Source organism: Orcinus orca, chromosome 10 (assembly GCF_937001465.1).
Source record: "Orcinus orca chromosome 10, mOrcOrc1.1, whole genome shotgun sequence".
Taxonomy (NCBI): domain Eukaryota; kingdom Metazoa; phylum Chordata; class Mammalia; order Artiodactyla; family Delphinidae; genus Orcinus; species Orcinus orca.
The window spans coordinates 67,039,448-67,063,688 of record NC_064568.1 but is presented as its reverse complement, the minus strand read 5'-3'; the positions used below and the strand labels follow the sequence as shown (position 1 = coordinate 67,063,688).

At 42.7% G+C, this 24,241-nt stretch overlaps 1 protein-coding gene across 8 annotated transcripts in view; it reads right to left on the bottom strand.

Annotated features, from left to right (window-relative positions):
• Positions 1 to 24,241, bottom strand: part of ANKS1A (ankyrin repeat and sterile alpha motif domain containing 1A) — a 188,851-nt gene that overhangs the window by 103,037 nt on the left and 61,573 nt on the right. For 5 of the 8 annotated variants that reach the window (XR_007469904.1, XM_004267697.4, XM_033424198.2 and 2 more), the window contains exons 2-5: positions 11,523 to 11,603; positions 9,584 to 9,740; positions 7,633 to 7,695; positions 262 to 558 (exon numbers count right to left, since the gene is read on the bottom strand). Coding sequence is in view for 7 of the 8 variants with exons in the window: in XM_004267697.4 (XP_004267745.2) it covers positions 262 to 558; positions 7,633 to 7,695; positions 9,584 to 9,740; positions 11,523 to 11,603 (598 nt within the window). In the remaining variant the exon portion in view is untranslated. The remainder of the gene's footprint in view (positions 1 to 261; positions 559 to 7,632; positions 7,696 to 9,583; positions 9,741 to 11,522; positions 11,604 to 24,241) is intronic. The other 3 variants (XM_049693732.1, XM_033424201.1, XM_033424202.1) reach the window with 1 other exon arrangement.

Genomic DNA, 24,241 nt, shown 5'->3' with positions numbered 1-24,241 from the left:
ATTTCAAAAGAGAGTCCATAAGCATGTCTTTTCAGGGTATAATGACCATGTATTACCCCTGAAAAGAAACAAAAAATAACAGACTCACTGGAGGAGTTTCTTTGTCTCTAAAGTTTCTCATTACAATGAGTCAGCAAATGGAAGCATCTGACATGTGATGTGAACCGTGCTAAATAGGAACACAGCCCAGCAGCATGGCGCTTGTGCCTTTTCCAAAATGACTACATCCCTTGGGCCTGGGAGGTACGTCCGCCCCACTACCTGGTAATTGCTATCCATGCCGGCATCCAGGAGGACCTGGACCACGGCTTTGTGGCCATTCCTTGCTGCCAAGTGCAGAGGGGTGTGCTTCTTAGTGTTGCAGCTCAGGAGGTTGGGGTGTGCGTTGAGGAGCATCTTCACCACCTCCAGCCTCCCGTAGAGTGCAGCCAGGTCCAGAGGCGTCTCGAACTTGTTGTTGCGCATGGTGGGGTCAGTCAGCTCCTCTAAGAGGACCTTCACCACCTCCGTGTGGCCATACTGTGCTGCGCAGTGCAGGGCCGTCTCGTTGTCATTGTTCTAAAGAGTCAACAGGCGGATGATGTCAGAAAGGTGACCAGCAGACTGGCAGACAACTGGGGTAATCACACGTAAAACCATTGAAATTTAAATGAGAAAAATAGCAGCAACACCTGGGGACTAAAAGAACTATGTCAGAATCCCGCAAACAAGCCCGGCTGCTCCAGTCAGCCTCATCTGCCCCAGTTACTGCCAGAGGGGAGCAGTCGGCACCTCAGCCTTTGTAGTCTCCTCTGTGCCAATGTAGACGTGCCTCCAGACGGCAAGGAGAGCCACCTTGGGAACACAGCAGGCCGCGGGGAGAAGCCCTGGCACAGATGGATGCCCGTAATATCACTGCCATTGACTCAATTTAAACTTCAACTGGTTTTACAATTTCTATTGAGCCAACCCCGTGGTCCTGATTCTGGATCTGCTGACCATCCATTGCCTCGCACACAAGCTTTTTGGAAAGAGTTTGTCGTCTGCGTAGCTCCATGCATGCAAATCAATTGGCCAACAATGAAAGTTACAGAGCAGAGCACCCAAGATCACTCTCAACATATCAGCCAACAGCCACTGCCAGGGGACTGAGGCACCTGAGCTCAGTCACAGAGTAACGCGGGACCCAGATGCCACCCTGAGCCTGCTCCAGGAGCCTGCCCCAGCCAATGCATGCAGGACCTACAACTGTGCCAAGAAGGGTTTCTTAGGTAAGAAAGATACAATCAGACACCAGAATGTTTTGTGTGAGAGGTGCAAAATATTCAAGATTGTAACATTGCCATTAATTCAAATTCACAACCCCACAGGTCCTCTGATGTCAATTTTGTTTCAAACTAAAGGGAGAACCTGAGATAAAGCAGGAGAAGTTTGTGCTTTATCAACCATCAGAAGCAAAATGTTAATCATTCCAATTATGATCTTTCTTTTACTACTACTGACAATGTATAACTAGAGCAGGCATAGAGGAATTTCCATGACCTCTCCATTTTTAGAAGCATTAATGAAAATAATAATTCTCCCACAAGATTTTGAGATTCCTGAATTTATCCAGGAGGCTTCTGCCACTTTGGGGAAACAAAGCTTCTGAGGGCATGTGTCCTTCAGGTCAATATTATGCACCTTTCAGTGGTCAAAAGGTAAAGATTAAATGTTTCCACAATTGCTTCAATTCTATTAATGATATTAAAAGTAACAGACTAGAAGTTACCCATACATGCATGCAATTCCATCTGCTTTTGATCTGGCATTTAACTGCATCATTTTTTCCAGCTACACCAAGTGTATCAGAAAGATCCAGGGCTACTAGGCGCAAGGCCCCAAAAGGCCAGAATGATAGCAAAGAAATTTTTTTTTAATGAAACAAGGACAGAAAGGGTGGTAGCAAGAGCCACATGCAAAGATAAATGCACACAGATAAACAGAGGAAGCAGCACTGAGCTCCAACACAGCTCCAGGAGAGCAGCTGCTGAGAAGGTGCAGACAGACTTCTCTGGCCACAGAACACAGCCAGTTAGCAATGGCCTCCTGTGATACAGCTGGGTCCAAGGGGCGAATTCCACGTCAACCTGAAAGTCTGGAGGGCAGGAGAAACGCTGGGCTGGAAGTAAATCCTTGGGGCTCCCTGTGCCGAACAAACCTTTCAGGCCACCCATATGCCCACTTCCTATTAAGCTATGGCATGAAAAACTTAGAGCTGTCACCTCGCTTTCTCATGAGAAGAAAAGACAGCTACAGCAATGAAAACTCACAGGAGCTTCCTGTAGAGGGATCCTGGGGCAGAGTTGCAACTCAAAGAAGTTTAAGAGGATTCTCAGGGTTTTATATCTCAAGATTAGCATGACAGCAAGGGCCAAGAAAGTCAGCTTATTCTCATTAAAACTCCAGTCCAAAAAAACTCGTTTACTCTGAAGTAGACACTGCAATCTCTTTTATATCCAAGTTGTCTCCCAACAACCAGAATAATCTGTAAAAAGTATGTCATTAGGGCCTGAAGAACTGTAAAACTCTAGGGGAAAAAAGTCTTCTCTGGGTTTTTGCCAGAACTAAAGCAGCTACCACAGAGCTGCCTCGCTAAAGGCAAGGTCTTGATCACTACCAGGCAAACTGCCTGCCTATGTTAAAAATGGCCTAACCACATCTCTGCAGTTTATATTCACAGTGTAGGAAGCATCTTATTTATGTTTCAGTCTTGCCAGACATGCTCTGGTAACTACAATACTCTTGAGTTTACGTCTGTGGTGACCACATCTCTCGACTACTGAACACAGGCCATCACAATGAGCTCTTACTACCGCTTCCCCTTGGAGCCTAACAATTTTCAGGGCAAGAAGTCACTAAAGTTTTGGATTTATGGACCCACAAGGAAGAGAGGGATTCCAGGGAGGGTACAAACTCTCAACCACCTGGAATCCCTCTCTTTCACACCTTTCAAATCACACCATGGGTGCTTACAACACCCCAAGAGTTCACAGAATCATACTACTATGAATCTGGACTAAGGATGGGGACTGAGATGAAATATCCCAATTTTCCCCCAAGGCTTTGCACAAACACCCCATTCCTACTCATCTTGAGACCCACTTTCATTTTTTCCTTGCTAGGTCATTACTTCTAAAAAAAAAAAAAAAAATCCCTATACCCTTTATATCTGGAGACCCCATTCAATGTATAAATCCATTACTTATGTGTTTTATATACATACACACACACACACACACACACACACATAAACTACAAACAGCAGAAAACCATCTAGAAACATTCCCGTGACTTTTCTCCTCTGGGAACTATTCAAAACCATCACCTCCCAGTGCTTGGATTATAGCCCAACTGCACTCTTGTCCACCGTTGACAGATATCTAAGTTAGGAACACCGGGGCTACAGCTCTCTGGAGCAACGATGGTATAGTCTCTAGAAATATACCCAAATTGGAACAAAAAGACAAAGTGGGTCTACAAAGATTTAGAAGACACAGGAAAAGCATGAGAACCAAGTTCCTCATGTGGAGGAGGAGTCAGACTTACTCTGCAAAGCTCTGAAGGCAGAACTCTGACCAACAGAGGGAAGGTTTAGGAAAATAGGTATCAATCAAGCATAAGAAACCAAAAATCAGTGGAATTCAAAAAGAGGCTGCCAAGAGTAATTCTGCTTGCTACTAGGAGAAACAAACAAAATAAGGGGTAGATGGCCTGCGTTTTAGGTGAGAAAAGAGGAATCCTGCTCTAGTGGAAAGTTAGCCTAGATCAGTGGTTCTTAAACAAGCTTCGTTTTGGAATTACAAGGGAGCTTAAAGGTAACTAATACTGAGCCCCACCCCAGGTCTGCCAAGGTAGCACCTCAGAGGGTAAAGCCCAGGAAAACTAATATTAAAAAGGTTACCAGCCTAGCAGACACCAACTTAAACATCATTCATCATCATCAAGAACAAAACAAACTGACATCATGTGCCTGGTGATGCGATGCACTAAAAAGGAAGGACGAACATCACTCTTGTGGCATTACTGCCAAAAATGTATAACCTGAACCAAATCAAGAGGAATTATCAGACAAACTCAAACTGAGGGCCAGTCTACAAAACAAACAGCCCATGCTCTTCAAAAATGTCAATGTCATGAATGACTAGAAAAGGCTGAGGATAACTGTTTCAGATTATGTATGATCCTGGACTGTATCTTGGACCAGAAAAAGAAATTGCTCTAAAGGACATTATTGAGACAATTGGTGAAATTTGAACATGGACTTCTTTTTTTTTTTTTACTTTTTTTAATTTATTTTTGGCTGCATTGGGTCTTTGTTGCTGTGCGCAGGCTTTTCTCTAGTTGTGGCGAGCGGGAGCTACTCTTCTTTGTGGTGCGCGGGCTTCTCATTGTGGTGGCTTCTCTTGTTGTGAAGCACGGGCTCTAGGCACACGGACTTCAGTAGTTGTGGCTCATGGGCTTTAGAGCACAGGCTCAGTAGTTGTGGTGCACGGCCTTCATTGCTCCATGGCATGTGGGATCTTCCCAGACCAGGGCTCGAACACATGTCCCCTGCATTGGCAGGCAGATTCTTAACCACTGCACCACCAGGGAAGCCCCTGTGAATTACTTTTAAGTGTCTGGAGAAACAGACCTACCATAAAACGAATTTGACTACTGCTCATCTTATGATATTCAGACTAAGTTAAAATTGTTTTAAAAGGGGGTAAGTAAACAATTTTAATAGTTTCACCTTAGCTAGGGATGACGTACATTTGGACTGGTTTATGCTGACTTGCTGAAACAGGAAAAGGTCCATATGGTAAAGAGGAAGATAAAAGCTCATGAAAACCATCTCTGCTCCCAGGAAAGGCATCTGCAACTTCTTAATTTCTACAGGTGCTTGATAGGACTTAGCACACAAATGTATTTTAGCAAAAACAATTCCTAGACACACCAGGTCAATGAAAACCCATAAAACCTAGGGAGGTTAGAACTGAATCAGCCTGAGAAGAGTCTGCATTCTTAGCACAACCCAAATAGCCTTATCCCTTAACGGCATTTACGTCACTTGGCCTTTGAGGGGGGGGTGGGGGGGGTGGAGGCAAAGGGTAGTACAGTTGGCCCTCCCAATCCACGCGTTCTGCATCTGATGAGTCAACCAACTATGGATCAAAAATATTCTGGGAGAGGAACTTCCCTGGTGGTGCAGTGGTTAAGAATCCGCCTGCCAATGCAGGGGACACGGGTTCAAGCCCTAGTCTGAGAAGATCCCACATGCCGCGGAGCAACTAAGCCCATGCGCCACAACTACTGAGCCTGCGCTCCAGAGCCCATGAGCCACAACTACTGAGCCCGTGTGCCACAACTACTGAAGCCCGTGCACCTAGAGCCCATGCTCCACATCAAGAGAAGCCACCGCAATGAGAAGCCCACGCACCACAACAAAGTGTAGCCCCCACTCGCCACAACTAGAGAAAGCCCACGCACAGCAACGAAGACCCAATGCAGCCATAAATAAATAAATAAATAAATAAATTTAAAAGGTAATGCTTAAAAATAATATATTCCAGGGGAAAAAATCTAGAACGTTCCAAAAAGCAAAACTTGAATTTACCAAGTGGCAACTATTTACACAGCATTTACATTGTATTATCGTATTACACTGTATTATTAGGTATTATAAGTAATCTAGAGATGATTTAAGGTGTATGGGAGGATAGAAGTAGGTTATGTGCAAACACTACACCATTTTATATAAGGGACTTGAACACAGTATCCACAGAGGTCCTAGAACCAATATCCTCTCAGATACTGAGGGAAGACTGTATTTCCAAAGAGAGAAGTAAGTTCTTATTCCATTTAGACGAAATTTCTTTTATGTGTGCAAAATCAAGGGATAGGAAAATGTGCTTTTAAGAAAAAAAGTCTTACCCTTTAATCAGAGCTTTATAAGCTAACTAAAGTAACCACCAAGTCGGGAAACAATCACTTCAAGGTGCTTCCCCCCTAAACAAAACCCTGAATGGACCAATACAGCAATGTTGCATTAAGCTTCACTCACTAGTAACAAAGAATAAATTCCAAAACAGCCTTTCAGAAATACCACATGGTATATACCTTTTAAAATTAGGACCTCAAATATTACTAGTAACCAGATATTTTTACTTCATGTACATGATCTTATTTGAACTCCAAAATAATCCCGCCAGGTAGATGGTATATCCCATTTTATAGAAGAGGAAACTGAAGCTCAGAGAAATTAAGTAACTTGTTCAAGTCAACACCAGTAAGTGGCAGCACAGAATTCAAACTTGGGTCTGACTTGATCTGTGAGGGTTTTCCACTCTGCTGCACTACTTCCAAAAAAATAAAAGAAGATGAAGTATCTTCCTATCTTCCTATCTTGAAGATCAGAAAACAGAATTGAAAGTGTGGGCAAACTAAAACTACTGTGTTCCCCCACTCCAGATCAAACTGCTTTTCCACGATTAGGGCCCAACAGCTGAAGGAAATCTCCCGTAGAGCCTGCCGAGGTCCAGCCCATAGGGTCCTTCATTTGCTAAATCAGTATTTTCAAAGAAAAACATGAAATATCTGCCTTGCATTTGGAAATGCGCAGAAGGACCTTACATTTCCCTTCCCAGCAGCTGCTGTATTATTCAGAGCCAAGTGAAAGGTAGCTGATGTGAATAATGCAGTGACTCAGCCAAACTCCAGATTGTTGCCAAAAAGCAAACCTCATCTGAATGAAACCTTGAGTCAAAACAGCAGGTGAGAGCACAGAGGAGACAGGCTAACACCATCACCCAACCCACCAGCTTTGCCTCCAGAGGCAGTGGAGGGCCGAGGCCCGGGGCTGAACGTTCATCACTAGGCCCATCAGCCCGTTATTTATCCCAGCCTCACGGGGGAGGGAGACTCAAGGCAAGTGCCCTGCTTGGCCGTGCAACTTCATTTCCTATTTCTGAGCTGTTCCAAGGGCCAAGAGTGACCAAGCAGAGACAGAAGCTAATGGCTGGGGAGAAGGGACTGAGGCTTCAAAGCCCCAGGCACAAACTCAAGGAAAAGAGACGGGAGCCACACCAGCAGCTTTTAAGAGCAAAATGGAGTCACCCACGCCCTGGCTGCCACACCTCCACCACAAGCTATTGTTCGGATTCCATCTCAAGAGAAATATCGAAAGCAAACTTAAAAAAAAAAAATTAATCTAGGAAGTACAATTTAATCATTTTCTGTGCTTATTAAAAAGTAAGCTACTTTGCGTAACATCTTTTAATTGCACTTTTCTTTTTTGAATTTAAATGATTTTAGAAATCACAATAGTAAATTATGCCCATAATATGGTTCCTTCTATTTCCCCAGTTCTGCCACTTCTAAGCTTTTCAGCCATTCCAGGAAAAGCACCCAAGCTTTCCAGAATTGGTATGGGTTTTAAAAACAAGAACAAAACCCACTGAAGCTTCGTTTTCCCATTCCCAGGCAAGCCAGAAGCAGATGGGCTGAAGCGGACAAACGTCAGGTTGATGAAGAAGAGTCTGAGTGGATGAGAGTGGAAGCCAGAGAGGACCGAAGAGAAAGTGCAGCTTGGAGAAATGATGCAGAGAAATCCTGGCAGCGAAAAGTACACACCTTGGCATTGATATAAGGGTCAAAGGGGCCGTACTTTTTGAGTTCTTTGATCTCAAGAGCATTCTATAAAAAGGAGAGGAAAAGAAAATGTGATGATAAAATGGATGAAATATATCAAAGCAATGCACAGCCCCAAGGGGGCCCAACACTAGACAACTTGGATCTGCCCTCTGGGTGCCTCAAAAGGAAGTTAATGGGGAAGACAACCTCCAGGGCACCACGCTCATCACCCCTCTCATCCAAGCTTCCAACTGAAGCAACGTTAATGGTTTTTAATAAATCAGTGAAATACTTGTAACCACTGCCTAGATGCATTAGGTTTTTCGAGCTATTGCAGACGTTGTGCCCAGCCCCTGCCCCACCCACCTGCCTGCCAGATACGCAAAGCACTGGGCTGGGTCCCACTTATCAATGGACACTCCAGGCGGGAGGCGGCTGTGAGCAGGACAAGCTAGCATACTCAAGTGGCTCAAAAATCCAAGCAGCTGTGTTCCAAGGCAAAAGTGAGCAAAGACAGGATTAGAAATGGTGGCTGAAAATTTCTTAAACGAGAAGGACTTTAATGGGTGACTAGTTTTTTCCACATTGAGGAATATTAGTTAAAAGCAAACCTCTTTTATAAATTTCCTCCAGATAAGAGAAATTACTGTCACATTAGCCAGGAGGAGTAAAGTTGCATTTAGGTTCTAAAGAGGCAATTCTAAAGAGACAATTTTCCTTCCTAATGTTATAAAACAAACATCCTCATTGATGATCTTGAATGTCTGTTGCTCACCTACCCAGAAAATACAGCCAGAAGGGGGAAAGGGAGGCGGATGAACAGCTGTACACAAACAATCTCCAAGTGGAGAGAGCTGGGAGCACTGCTGTAGTTTTCTCACCCCTCACAGTGAAGCTGCCCTTCTCTGAATCAAAAATGTGCTCTTAACAGAATGTGCATGGTCTTGCTGACAGGGGGACTTCAAGAATGGTTTCCTATTTTTTTGAGGAATAACCCTGATCTAATCCTACAGGTGACTGAACAATCTCCTCTCAGCAAAGTCACTAGTGAAACAGTCCTAAGCTTACTGAGAAAGGGCAGCATCTCTCTCCTTCAAGCAAATAAGAAAAGTATCTACTTCAGTTCAGAGCAGAGAGGGCAACAGGAGAATGGCTTGTCATTCAGAGAGGGCCCATCTCCTCGCAAATCGACACCATCTCAGATCCAAACTACAGGGAGGTGTATTTTATGAGAGGTTTGTCTAGAACTTACATAATTCAAATATAACTTTCCCAAAGGAATAAATATAAAGAAGAGAAGGTACAGTCTCAGAGTACCTGAATCCATGGCCAGTGTGTGGTGTTTCTGCTCAAATGCTGCCTTTTTTATTTTTTAAGAATTCTCTCTGCTTTGTCAAAGCATGGTCAGTAGTAAATGAACATTAGAGGACACATGGAAATGATCTTCATTCTGCTGAATCACCTCAGACCTCCACTCACGTGGCTTTGTGAGTTCATTTTTCAGCACTAGCACTCGTACCACCACTCCTGCAAGTTCTGATGCATGTAAAACAATGGCATGGTTCACATAGTACCAACACATGCTGGGAGTATTTCTGTTTACCAGCTAAAGCTGCACTGCCACGTTGATGGCAAAAGCCCACCAGTTTGAAATGAACTCTGGGCAATTTTGCAGGATTTGCATTATTTCCAGTCTTGCACGTGAGGTGAGTATTTATAACTTTGTTACAGTACTATTCCAAATCTGCATGATTCAAATGCATATGAAATGCACCCTTCATGGTACAAGGTTTCCCTGACGCACTAGAAGGAGTAGCGCTGGGAAGAGGGGAATCACCCTTAGGCCAGGGAAGAGCTGGTTCCCTGAGATCTGAGTTACGGGACTGAGACGGTGATGGGGCTGCCAAGGTCTGGCTGTAGCTGAGTGGAGAAAGCTTCCCTTCCCTCCAACCTGTTCATTGACTTTGGTGTGTGAGGGCCCTTGATGGATGAGCAATCGCACTATCTGGGCATCTCCTTTCCAGGCTGCCAAGTGCAGAGGGTAACAGCCTTTAGAGTCAGCCACGTTGGTCAGCGCGTCGTTCCTCAGAAGAACCTCGACCACATCCCTAGAAGGCGAAAATCGATCATGAGTTTGCAGAACCCACAAGTCTTTCGTACTAACAGTTCTGCACATCTGTTTGGCACAAAGCCCTTTCACAGAGATTATCTCACCTGGCTCCCCATCTTTACCTGAGCTCACCGCCCAGCTCTTCCTTTTATTCCATGAGCTACTTGTATAGCTGTTGACAGCAGCTGAGCCATCTTGAGGCACACTACACTGACTCATCACCTCCCGGTGTATCTGGGCTTTCTACATAATCCATCTATTTTCCATTATTTTGAAAACGTCTGGTCCCCTTGTCTAAACCTTGCAATGTTTCCTTGTTTGTGATGTTGAAACAGCATTCAGGGATAGAATTTACATAAAAGCAGTCATGCAAAACAAATATCATTATTCACCACATTATTCAGAGCACTTAGTGATGTGGGAGCTGGAAGCGGACAGGCAGAGCAGAATTAAAGTGGCTGCAAACATAAGCCAGATGCATATGGTATCACTTGATACATCCAGAAAGAAGGACTTGGCTTCCTTCTTGGTGACACCACTAATTAAGTAGATATAAATGTATAACTATCCCCACGCACATGAGGTCAAAGAAAATCTCCACTGTAAATAAAACAGCATCTGGAGATGAACTTGGCTAACAAGCTACAGTCATTTAAAGATTCACTTTAATTCAGGTTACCCCACCATTTAAGGTGGAGGGAGTCTCTACAGATTTTCTGTTAGCTTTGTCTAAGATGGTTATAGAAAAGACCACATTACAGGAAATGATCACATTCCATATATCTTAGAAAAGTTTCATGTAGAAGGAAACAGCCATTGCTTCTTTCCGGCACATCAGCATCAATTAGGCTGGGCCAAATATTGCAAAAGTGAGACAGAATACCATGAGGTGGTAGGGCCCTGTTCTCGCTCGGAAAAATCTAAATGGTCCCAATAATCCTTCCTCATAAAAACTAAACTTCTACTGCTTATCTCCTTTAGTATTAGGCCTCAAACTCCCCGATGCCCTGTCTTCCGTTACACTCTGGTTTTCATTCTTCCTGGCAAATCTACGCTCTGTACTCCACCACTCGGCCTGCTCCTGCTCTGAGCCTTGCCATTCTACCTCACTTGAAGGGCAGCGCCCTCTTCAAGCTGCCAAACCACTGAAACCTGTGCCTTCTCTCAAACCACCACCCACCCCCTTGCCAAAGCACACCTTCTCCAGAAAACTTCCCAGACAAACCCCACACAAATCACAAATTCCTGATAACCTCTCTATACTCAAGGGAATTAAATAGGCCATATTATTTATTTATTTTTCCCCTTAAAAATGGTTCTTGTTGTGGACAAGGCTAATTTTATGAGGAAAGAGTGGCAAGCAGAAAGATAAAGTCAACAGAAAGAAAGTTTCTCATGACCACTCGATCTATTTTCAGTTTATAAAGGGACTGGTTACATAATACATCATCCAGCACCATTATGTTCTGGCTGCCCCACATTTGAGCTTCGTATCCAGATCATTGCAAGGCACTGCCCCATTTCAAAGGGGAAGAGAATAAGCAGAAGAAAGGTAAAACTTAACCTTTGGTTAAAGTTATTTTGGGAGTGGGGTGGGGAAGGATGTTTATATTATACACTAAAGAGAGACTCAAGAATTCTGGACGGACTAAATTTAGTTTTTCTCTGTTCTTCAGCATCCCTGCTTTGTACACCTTTACAGAAGGAAAAACTTTAAAAAGACAATCTGAAGGCCTGGGTTCTGAAGAGTGGGGCAGGAATGTAGCACGTTAATACTTACTTATGGCCATTCAAAGCAGCATGGTGCAGAGGTGTATACCCAGTGCTGTCAACACAGTTCACATTTGGCCCTCTCCAGATGCTATAGGGGGAAAAAAAAAGACTGAAGTCACAAACCAAATTTAGAGACATCTAGCTGCCTGGAAAAGAATTCTGTGTGGTGGTTAACCAAACGGGTTACTTCCACATGACTCCTGATAAAAGAAAGCAGCTATTTACTACAGAAATGCACAGCACTGAGGGTACACAATGGGGTGCTGAACAAGGAGTCAAGTATCAAGACAACGGTGTCATCATTTCAGAGCTTGTTTTCCTGTATCATTCTCCTCATTGGTAACTTTATTACTCACTCAGTCTGGGACTCGTGTCTCTGAATACTGTCAGAATTGTAAGAACAGCTCGTTGAAAGGTCATCAAAAATATCACTGAACCAGGGACTTCCCTGGTGGCGCAGTGGTTAAGAATGAGCCTGCCAATGCAGGGGACACTGGTTCGATCCCTGGTCCGGGAAGATCCCACATGCTGTGGAGCAAGTAAGCCTGTGTGCCACAACTACTGAGCCTGCGCTCTAGAGCCCGCGTGCCACAACTATGAAGCCTGCACGCCTAGAGCCCATGCTCTACAACAAGAGAAGCCACCGCAATGAGAAGCCCACATACCACAACGAAGACCCAATGCAGCCAAAAATTTTAAAAAATCACTGAACCAAACCGTTCAGTCAGTTACAGGTACTGAGTACCCACCTCTACTCCTGGTGACTGAAGTCTTGAGAGAAACTCTAGACCAGATAATCAGGATCATTCAACCACAAGGACCAAGATCAAAGAACCCACATTCATAAAAGCACCAGGATACATGTGTTAAAATGCAAGGGACAATTCTGTCTTTCCTTTGTGAATATGTCTTATTGGTAATAAAAAGAATAACAACAGAATCTACAATTTGAGTGCCTTATTTGAATCAGAAATATCAGACTAAGACGGTTGAAATGTCATCTCATTTAATCCTCAAAGCCTTAATTCTGACTTCTGTTTCATCCTTACTACATTGGCCAGAGCCTCTAAAATACTATTAAGTAGTAGAGGGCAGCCTTGTTTTGTCCTGCTAATGCTATTGGCAGTTAGTCTGAGGTAGACACTCTGTAACATGTAAAGGAAGTATCTTATTTCTTTCCTTTTTAAATGTATTAGAAATACTGTTTAATTTAAATACGTTTTTGCATCTATGGATAATATCATAGTTTTTCACAGTGAACCAACTAATTTTTTTTTTTTTTTTGCGGTGTGCGGGCCTCTCACTGCTGTGGCCTCCCCCGCCATGGAGCACAGGCTCCGGACGCGCAGGCTCAGCGGCCATGGCTCATAGGCCCAGCCACTCCACGGCATGTGGGATCCTCCAGGACCGGGGCACGAACCCGTGTCCCCTGCATCCGCAGGTGGACTCTCAACCACTGTGCTACCAGGGAAGCCCTATCAATAGCTTTCTTAATGTTGAGCCATTCTTTCATTCCTGGAGTAAACCTTATTTGGCCATTATCCATTAGGGCCATATCAGTGACTTCTACTTGAGAGTATTTTACTTAGCATTTTCACATCTTCATTCATAAAGGAAGCTGGTCTAAAGTTCTTGCTTTTTGTGCTATCATTATTGGGTGATATCAGTATTAGGTTTAAGTCACAGATCACCTGAGCAGCTATCTACACATTTCTATATTCCGGAATCACTGACATAGAGCACTAAAATTATAATCACCAGTAAAACCATCTGGGCCCAGAGCCTTTATACACAGATGTTGGAAGCAGCATTATTTGTAACAATAAAACTTTAGAAATAGCCTAAAAGTTCATCAACAGAGAAATGACTATGATAACTAAGGTGGAGACAGATAGAATATTATATACTATTTATATTGCTGTGTAATAAGACAGAATAGAGGTTACAATGTAATGCTAAGGAGAAAAAAGAAAGAAAATTGTAAATATTGTAGAGAAAAAATATATATGAGAGACATTTATCAGGATTGTAAATTGAGTGCACAAGTTTACCCCATCTCCTGTCTAAAGTTGTATGAAGTGAAACGATTCCCACCCTACACCACAGATAATTGATGGACATAAAATAGAGAGATTCAGCCTAAGAAAATAAGAAAAAATGTTATCAAGTAACTGGCAATGTTGAGGGATTCCTAAAAGGCAGAAATCAGACAAGGCTATATCTACAGAAACACAACCTAGAAGAATGCCAATTAAAATAATCACATACCACTTTTCACCTATCAGACTGACAAAAATGAAAATGATGACGTTATAAAACGCTTGTAAAGATCAGGGAAACAAACACTCTTAAACACCACTGGTATGAGTTTAAATTGGTGAATTCCTCTGGGAAGACAATTCGGCAGCACCCACCAAAACCAAAAATAGGCATTCACTCTGGGCCAGCATTTCCACGTCAGGCACTATCCAACGGAAACGCTTGTACACGCGCACAAAGACACATCCTTGTTAGGACTGATCCACTGTAAGAGTAAGAACTACAAACTTAACGTCCACCTATAGGTAGGGAGTTAAATACCAGGTACCCCAATAAAATGAATTATTATGTAACAGTTAACAACAACAACAAAGGAAAGAAAACAAGGTGGACTTATTTGTCCTGACGTGGAAAGATTTTATAAGATATGCTGTGTTACAGTAAAGTGAAAAAAAAGAAGTCATTGTATAATATTCAAAAGATGAGCCCTCATTTTATAAGTACACACATGCACACACACACACACGCACACACACACCCCCTTGGATGGCGATGGGAAGCATGCTCATCCAGTGTTGACAGTGGTTCCCTCTGGGGAAGGAAGCATGTGTCGCGGGGGCACCACAGAGTGGTGAAGGGGGACTTTCACGTTCTGCTCTGTATTCTACCACACTATGTAAAACACAGTGAGAATACATTCATGCAGTAGTCTTTTTAGAATTTTTTTTTAAAGAGGGGAAGGAACCTATGTACAGGGAAAAGAAGAGAAAAAAATGAAATGTTAATAATAAATGGTTGTATATGTGTGACATGGGTCACTTTAATAAGCATGTAGGTATTTGGCTTAAAAGCTTAAGATAAATTTTAAGTGAAAAGAGAGGACATGTGTACTGACAGCTACATTATTTGTTCCTTGTCAACTAAGGAAGCTGGTGACAAGGTCAGGAGCCTGAGTTTCTTCCTGGTGTCCCCATCCTCCATTAAGCTTGGATTCCTACAGCACCTTTCAAACAAAGAGTTAAAAGCAATGATCTCTTTGTCACATTTATACCTCATTTCCTAAACCAAAAATAATATACCTATGCCTGACAATGAATAGAACGATGGAAAGTGAAACAGATCCGGAAAATCTAGGAGGTACAATTTTCATACTTAGTTTCAAATTGCCCCACAAGACAAAAAATCATCATTCTATTATAAACTAGGTGACACTAAAACCCAAAAACAAATTATTTGCCCCAAATTACAAGCCAAATCAGTGGCAGATCCAAAGCTCCCATTTATGGTGCTCTTGGCCTTTGGCCAAACAGGGACTTTGTGATCTAACCGGATGACAAGATGAAGTGAAGATGCAGTCATACAAGGTCGCACACAATAGCAAGATGACTGGAATAAACAAGAGGAGTTGGGAAAAAGGGAATAGTAACACTGGTTAAAGCAGCTGGGAGCTCAGGTCTGTCAGCTCCTAGTACTGCATTAGGAATCTGCTACCTCTTCAACCATCTCAATCCAGGTCCCAAAGTAACCTTAAAACTGAGGTTTAAACTGCCCTTGCTTTTAACAAAAAGGCAGAACTGAGCAAGCTCTCTGTCATTTTCTAACTTTTACCTCCATGTCTCCGGTTTAGAGGTGATTAAGTTTGGATATCCCACACCAGCACTAAAACTACCTCAAAACAATTAGAAAAGACAAGGCAGAAAGATAAGCACTTTCCTGCATAAAGCTGCAACTTTCCCAACTGGGTAAGGCCTTTCCCCCTCCTTTTGCTCTAACTAGCATTTCTTCTAAATGCTCATGGGGAAAAATTTGGGGGAATGGGGAATATATTAAATAAAACCTAAATGAAGATAGAGAACTGTCATCTCTCTGCTTGGAATCTTAGCTTCAGACAGGATGGTAGTAACATCCCCCTCCACCCAAGTTTCTTCCTTTTTGGCAGCCCAAGAAAAGAGCTATTTACAATCTAGGCCTCCCTCCCTATCACAGCTGTCCTATTAGGTTTCTCTAAAGCAGTAAGTACCAAAGGGCTGATCACTGACAAACAAAAGCAGAGCACAGAGCACCAAGAGAACCAGGAAAAGAAAAAGAAAGGTACAGGAGATCCCTAAACATTTAGTGCACCATCACCACAGCACTGATTACATTTGACCTTGGACCACAGTGAATTCTTTATGCTGCGCTTCCATACTATATATTTTAAGCCCTTTAAGGGACTCCTTCATGTTTCCAAGAGCACAGCACTGTGCAAGGAACTGCCCAGGGCTACCAGTTTGCAACTTCTAACATTCGGCTTTTCCTAACCTGCGACCCCAGCGTGACATGATCTCTGTGTAGTGTAACGAACCTGCTACTCTCTATCCATTAAAAATGGCAACAATCTCTTGATGGGACATGTAAGCATACTGCATCTGAGATATCTTTACATAAAACACAGAGACAGAAGAACCGTAAGGTGGAACCAAAGTGGCCAGTCCACTTTCATCTGTGACTACTCTGTGGGATCAGGACTAAACGATATCCTACAGTGGCTCTTAGCTGTCAGCAAGCTTGCTTCATGTTGTCCAGTTACCTAACTGCTTGCTTCACACAGACAAGTAATGGCATCTCAATGGGCTGGCAGAGTGTCCAATCCAGTTCAACTGAATAAATGTTTAGGCACTATCTTCCATACGCCAGAAAGTTATAGTCTCCACCCTTGAGGAGAGTGGGGAAGTCAGACAAGTAAACAAATGACGATACACTGCGTGAATTCTGGGAAGTATGCAAAGCATAGCTCACGGGGAAATGGGAATAAGGGAGGCTTTGCAGACAGACGAGACACTTAAGCTGAGCCTTTAAAGCTTAGATGGAATCAGCCAGGCAGGAGAAACAAGGAGGAAACGCCCAAATTCAAGGTCTCCTGATTGGTCCCAGCAAACTGGGGCAAGTGCAAGTACCTGTGAGTGGCTGGAGCGTGATGGTGAATGCGAGGATGGAGAGGCAGGCAGAGCCAGGTCATGAAGGGTCCCGTGGGCCACCGAAAGTTTCAAGCAGGGAATGATCAGATGTAAGTTTTACAAAAATCCTTCTGTTGACAGCTGGGAAGTGGGAATTTGTTATTCACCATACTGTTGATGGTTTTAAATATTTCCAAATTTGAAAAAAAAATCATTATGCTAAGCATTTGTATAGACGATAGACTGGAAGAAGTGTGTGACTAGATCTAGGGAGCCCAGCTACAAGTTAGCAATTCAGGCATGAAGTAAGAACCTGAACAAAGGCAGTGATAAGGAGCGCTGAGAAAAAAGGATAGATTCAATAGAAAAGACAGGATCTGGTGACCAAATTGGGCGGGGGCGGGTGTGTGTGAACAATTCAGTGGCTAATGAGAGAGTAATTTGAGGAGGAAAACCCGTGTTGCTTTGTTTTGTGATTGTGGCAGTATTAGGCAGGGGAGGGGAGGAGGCACAGGGAGTTTTGTTTTGGATTAGTTGAGGCTGAAATGAATTTGGACTCCCATGTGTAGATGTCCAGTCAGTAGGCAGATGAGGGTCTGGAATACCATGGTTACATGGTTAGTTTAAAATGACAATGCTCAAATGTTGACAAACATGGATGTTGCCCTTACAACGATATTATAAAGTAGGGAATACATGTTGTTATTTCCATCTTACAGGTAAGAAAACTGAAGTCCAAATGACTTACTGATTGTCATATAGCTAATTAACGTGGAACTGAAACAAAATCCCACGTCTGACTTCTAATGCATATTCCTTCTAGTTTATTCAGGCTCTTGACCTTAACTGTTGAGACAAAACAACTTGGAGGGACTTCCCTGGTGCCTCAGTGGTTAAGAATCTGCCTGCCAGTGCAGGGGACACAGGTTCGAGCCCTGGTCCGGGAAGATCCCACATGCCACGGAGCAACTAAGCCTGTGCGCCACAACTACTGAGCCTGCGCTCTAGAGCCCATGAGCCACAACTACTGAGCCCACATGCCTAGAGCCCGTGCTCCACAACAAGAGAAGCCACCAGCCCATATCACAATGAGTAGCCCCCACTTGCCGCAACTAGAGAAAGCCCGCGAGCAGCAACAGAAAGCCAATGCAGCCAAATATAAATAAATAAATTTATTTTTAAAAAAACTTGGAGCTCTGTGGGTCTCCTCCTGCATTAGTTCTTAGGAAGTCAAAGACTCTCAGAACACCAAGTCGGAAAAGGGCCTGCTCCATCACTGACCCTGTGAAGAGGGAGCAACGGCAACAAACTTGAGGGGGAAGAGAGGTTCTGGGCAGCTCTCCATCAATTCTTCATTAAATCATTAAGGTCTAAACAGGAGTTTGTCTCATCAGCCTTTTTCTGCCAAAGGCCTTCTCTGTTTTCCTCTTTTAGTTATCCTTGCAAAGGCAGATTTATCTCTGAACCTCAGGAAGGACTGGCAGTTTTCCAACAGAAGGAAGCACTGTCCAAAGTCAGTCTAATTTTAAAAAGACTTCATCTTACTCAAATGAATTTGACACATCCTTACTAAAATGCTTTCTACATAATTAACTGTTGAGCGTAAAAGGAGAGATAATAAGGAGTCTAGGAAACCATTCCCATTGTCAAAGAAGCTTGTGATCTTTGGAGAAAGACACAACTTACAGACATGAAACGATCAGACAAGAAACCCCCAAAACAATGCCAAAGGAATTCTAGTTGACTGGGAAAAACTGAACATGTATTTTTATTTCTGATCAATCCTGAAACCCACTAAAATGAGAGTAAAAACAAACAAAAAAAGAATACGAGAAGGATAACAATGAACATAAAATGTCAACATTTTTGGAAGATGAAAAGTAGATAAATTAGCAAAGCTGAGAAAGTGAACCCCTGCATCCAGGGAAGGGGATGCCAATTCACACAAGCACCCTGGGAAGGGTCAGTGATTAGAAGTACCTGGTGGCACAGGAGACCAGAGATGAGGAGGGGCTGAAAACGAGGACTTGGTACAAATTCTGTATGCAGCAGCATTAGCCCACCAGGTCTCCGGTCACATCCAGGGCAGCCAGTAGACTATTACCCCTGCACCCAGGCAGGAGAAGGTGGATTTATTTTGCGTAGAAACTGAACCAGGTGGGCTCTAAACCCAGGGACTTTAGGAACAGCAGAAGTTAGGAAGAGGCACTGTACCGAAAACAAAGGCCCTAAAAGGAAGTTTACATCCTGAAGGACGAGGTTCCAGACCTGCTCACTCACTTGGCTCCCAAAATGCTAAGAGCCCTACCCTCCACTTGCAAACAGAAGGTTAGAATATTTTTTCCTGTAGAAACCAAATGACTCCACAGAACGGTTCAATAGATGCTGACTTTCAGGGATTCCCCAACAAAGCAGGTGGATTCCTGCCCAAACACCCTAGATAGAGCATATAAAACCCATCCCTGACAAGTTCATCCCACCTCTATATAGACCATCCAATCGGCTTTTTTGGTGTCTCACTTTTAAATTAAAATGACAACCAAGGATCACCATACATTTGAGGAAAGCATTCAACATGAAAAGAGAGAGCACAAAACAAACAGAATAAAGGGACTCTAAGGAACCAAATAAAACTTCAACCCAAAAAACCTATTATCACACAAGAACTGGATTAGAAAAAATTAGAACAATCAGTGTAAAGCTTTTGGAAATTAAAAAATTATAGTAGTGGGACTTCCCTGGTGGCACAGTGGTTAAGAATCCGCCTGCCAATGCAGGGGACATGGGTTCGAGCCCTGGTCCGGGAAGATCCCACATGCCGTGAAGCAACTAAGCCCATGAGCCACAACTACTGAGCCTGCGCTCTAGAGCCTGTGAGCCACAACTACTGAGCCCATGTGCCACAACTACGGAAGCCCGCGTGCCACAACTACTGAAGCCCGTGTGCCTAGAGCCCGTGCTCTGCAACAAGAGGAGCCACCACAATGAGAAGCCCGCCCACTGCAATGAAGAGTAGCCCCCGCTCACTGCAACTAAAGAAAGCCTGTGCACAGCAACAAAGACCCAATGCAGCCAAAAATAAATAAATAAAATAATTTTTTTAAAAAATTAAGTAGAAATATAAATAAAGAGCTAGATGATAAAGTTCAGTAAATCCTTCAGAAAGTGGAACCAAAAAAGAGATAGGAAATTCCAGAGAAAAGATAAGAAAATTAGAGGACCAAGAGTTCCAGAGAAAGAGAGGAGAAAATTATCAAAGAAATAAATTTTCCTAGAACTGAAGGATATGAACTTCCAGTTCAAAGAGTCCATCTTATACTTAGTACAATAAATAATTTTTAAAAAGACCCATCCCAAGGCACACTGTGAAATTTCAGAATACATGGGATAAAGAGAATACAGTCTCCAGAGAGGAAAAACAGTTCACATACAAAGGACTGACTGGCATCAGAATTTTCAATAATTTCAAGACTTTCAAAAAGTCTTCTGGCTTTCGTTTCTGTAAGCCATAAGACAAAGGAGCAACGCTTTCAAAATTCGAAGGTGAAATGATTTCCAACCTAGAATTCTACAGCAGACAAAGAATCAGTCAAGTATAAACAGAGAATAAAGATATTTTTAGACCTGCAGAGTCTTAAATTTTACCTCCCACACACCCTTTTATCAGGAAGTGACTGGAGGATATGCTCTACCAAATAAACGAGCAAACCAAGAGAGAAGAAGACAGGTATCCAGGAAACGGGACAAAAAAAGGCAAAGGGAATCAAGTGTACAGCAAGCCTCAGAAATACCCAACCATCGCTGGAGGATGCAGGGCTTTGGCATCTGTGGGAGAAAATGAAACTGACAAGATCAACTGATGGGTCTGCCTGGAATGTGGAAAAGAATATTTAGGGATTTAAAAAGTATGGTTTTAGTTTGGGGATTAAGGGTGAGCTGGACATAGGAAACTCAGAAAACCAACAAGAGAGGCAGAACGAGAAAAAAAAAAAGGATTGGAGTATATTAATTGGTTCAGCAGGTGAATAATACTAATAGCATAATAATATAAACATTAGATACTGATGTAACTAAAAATTGTGATATATCTGAAGGATGAAGGGGGAGGCAGTGGACCGAGAGAGTGCAAGAAAGCTAAACTCTGCTCTTCCATAACAAAGACCGAGAGAGAATGTGTAAAATTTTTAAATCAAGAAACAGCAACATAAGCATAATAATCAGAAATATGGAGGAAACACCTGAAGCTCAGAGCTAAGAGCTAGAAGTGGCTGCTTTCCCAGAAAAGAACTCAGGTGTGTACAAATGCCCCCTGGTAAGGATGGTGCAGAAACGATTCTGACACAACACGTCAGGCTAGACAAGTCCTTGTCAACTATGAAATGTATATTTCTGGTCACCTTGGCTTTTGTGGCCATGAGTTTTGTGTTTCAAACATGTGACGAAAGGCAGTGACTTTGAAGGGTTTACTCTCTTATGAGAGAGAAACACAGTGGAAAGGCAACACCCCATTTTAACCTCACAGGTGACACAACTCACAAAAAATTTGGAAGGATGGCCCCCTTTTTCCACAAAGCCAGCAAGGAGCTCTCCCCTCTCCTGCCAAGAACAAGGGTCTTCTGTTTCTAGTCAGTAATCTGTGCACACACAATACCCACCCCTCCGCCCCCCACAAATACACACAAACCAGCAAGTTCCTGGAGAGCAGGGACTGTTAGAAACCTTGTACATTCACGCCAGTAACTGCTATTTTCAATCACTGCCTCCCTATCAATGCCGGTAAGGGGAAGGGGGAATGGGAATGGTGGCAAGAGGGAGCACAGTCTCAACATGGACATGGATATGACAACCTGAGACATGATACCACCGCGGGATCGCGCTGCTCTTACTGCAATGCAGTCATGAGGAATAATGTATAATCACATTTTTACAAGCCATATTTCCCTCACCGTTTACGCTATTACTCTGGGGGCCCTTATCTTTTATTTGATTCAATTTACCTTAGCCTGGCTTGTTAACACTCCAGCATTCACTGTTTCTGTTCCGCAACAGCAGGAAAAGTCACAGAAGTGCTGAACTGCATGAAAATGGTCTCCAGAGTTCAAAATTCTGACTCCTGTCACACCGCATGCTCCATGATAGCCGGGACCGTGCCTATCTTGTACCACCTTCCCAAACATGCAAGCACACAGTACAGGGCACAGAGTAAATAGTCAAATATTTGTGGGGAGAGGGAAGGAGTGGAAAAGCCACTGTGCTATTCTGAGTTCCTTATAATAAATAAGACCAAGCCACTGCCCTAAAGAACCTCAGAGGCATAGAAGCAAAAAATTATAATGCAGTGAGATTCGTGCTATTAAATAACTGCAAATGCTAAGGGAACACGGGTTACTGCTCGGATGAATGGCATCCGTTCTCAAGAGAAAGGGATGAAAGGGCTCTGCAACCAGGGGGAAGGGTGTGTGATCACACTGCAGCCAAGGTGATCTTTTAAGAGCAAACACTTCCTAGTTTTCTGCACTCCTAATGCAGGCTCTTCTTTCCTAGAAGGTCAGGCTCCCTGCTGCCTCCTCCCCAACCCCCAATTCCATCCTGCCTCTTCAACTCCCCTTCAGCATTGAGCAAAGCTCTCCTCCTCAGGGAACTCTTTCCTTTCCTCCCCAGGCCAGGCAGGGCTCTTCATGAGCTACTTGTAGAGCTCCTTGTACTCTGCCTTGATGACAATGATCTCAGTTCAGAGCTCTGTATTTGTCATTATTTGATTGCCTTTCTCACTAGACCACAAGCAACTTCCGGGCAGATCGGAATATGTTACGTTTACCACCGTATCCTCACTGTCAAGAAAGCACTGCACCGGGCACATGCAGTAAGAGAAATCTACACATAAAGGTGTGAGAAATCTACACAGGTAAGAGAAATCTACACATAAAAGCATGAGGGGGCCTAGCTATTTAAAGATGGCTATGGTGAATTACTTTTTTAGATTATGGAAACTATTTCTAAGAACTCAAATATCCTGTCAAGTTATTTTTTGAGTAAAAAATAATGTACAGATTTGTCTAAATATATGTGCAGATTCATATTCTAAGGTAACATGTTACCTGGAAAGAAAAAGCAAGGTTTCTTCTATTGTTCAGTGAGTATATGACAGAGAGAGAGAGAGAGAGAGAGAGAGAGAGAGAGTGTGTGTGTGTGTGTGCGCTCACGCAGAAAAGCTTTTAAGAATGATTTGCTCCTTGGCTTGTCAAAGTCCACAGGCTTAACTGAGCTGGGTAGGAAGGCAAGATGCCTTAATCAGTCACATTTGGGGGCAAAGATGCCTCCAACTTAGGGAAACCATAAATCCTGGCTTATATCTGTTGTCCCAGCATAATTATTAACAGGATCCTGGCCTGGACAATAAATTATATGGTCACTTTACTCCATCCAGACTTTGAGACCCTTTTCTTGGTATTTTGAGTCTAAACAGCCTGGAAATAACAGCCAATATTAAATGTTTGCTATGAGCCAAGTATACTTTAAGTGGATTAAACAACTCACTGTTTACTTCTCACCAGAACCCTAGGAAACTGACAAGTATGGGGATGAATAACTTAACCAGAGTCACAGAGCTGGAATGGGTGACACTGGTTTAACTCCAAAATCTTAACACTGTGCTATATACAACTTCTTGAAAACCACTCTCTCAGCTGTTTTTTCTCATTCCTGAATAAGATGAATTTCCCACAGCTCATACACTTTCACTTCCACCCTGCTTCACATTCCCCGCCCCTCATTCATTCTGTCTTACTCATTTTTTTTCTCTCCAGGGTTATAGGAAACCAATAAAGAGTCTTGAAAGAGAGGCACTATATTCTAGGTAGGAACCGGGTCCCAGAGGGAAATGAATAGAGGTAGTTAACCAAAAGACTCCTATTAACATTTCCAGAAATCCAATTAGCTGACAAATCTTGTTACTTAAGGTAACTACTGAAAGCATCAACATTATAATGAAAGCTACAAGCTGACTGAATTCATTTAATCTTAAAGTATTTAAAGATGATTATTTTGTTGTTTTAAGGAAATTAAAATAACAAAATTTCAAGATAGAAATTAATAATGTAAAAGTGATGTACACCTCAAATGAAATTTATTATCAGATTCTAGGTCCAATACACACCACATATATTTCCTAAATGTCCCAAGCATCACAACAAAAATAGTATTCTGAATGTTGCTAATTTGTAAACTGAATGTCAAAGATCTAATTTTTTTTTCACACATGCAACTGACCCATATGAGTGAATCCTGGATTTGACACATTGTATTAGCTACAAAATCTCTAGTAGATCATCTAAACTTTATATAAAGTAGACATGTCACTTGTCCTATCCCTACCCTGAGAGAGTTGTTTTATGGAATAAATGGGATAACGTATGTGAAAAAAATTATAAACTGGAATTTAAAATATAAGGGTTTGGCATCAATATCTAAAGTGAAGCAAAGTATTCTAAAGAATGAGACCAGTGTATATGTGCTGACATGAAAAAACGTG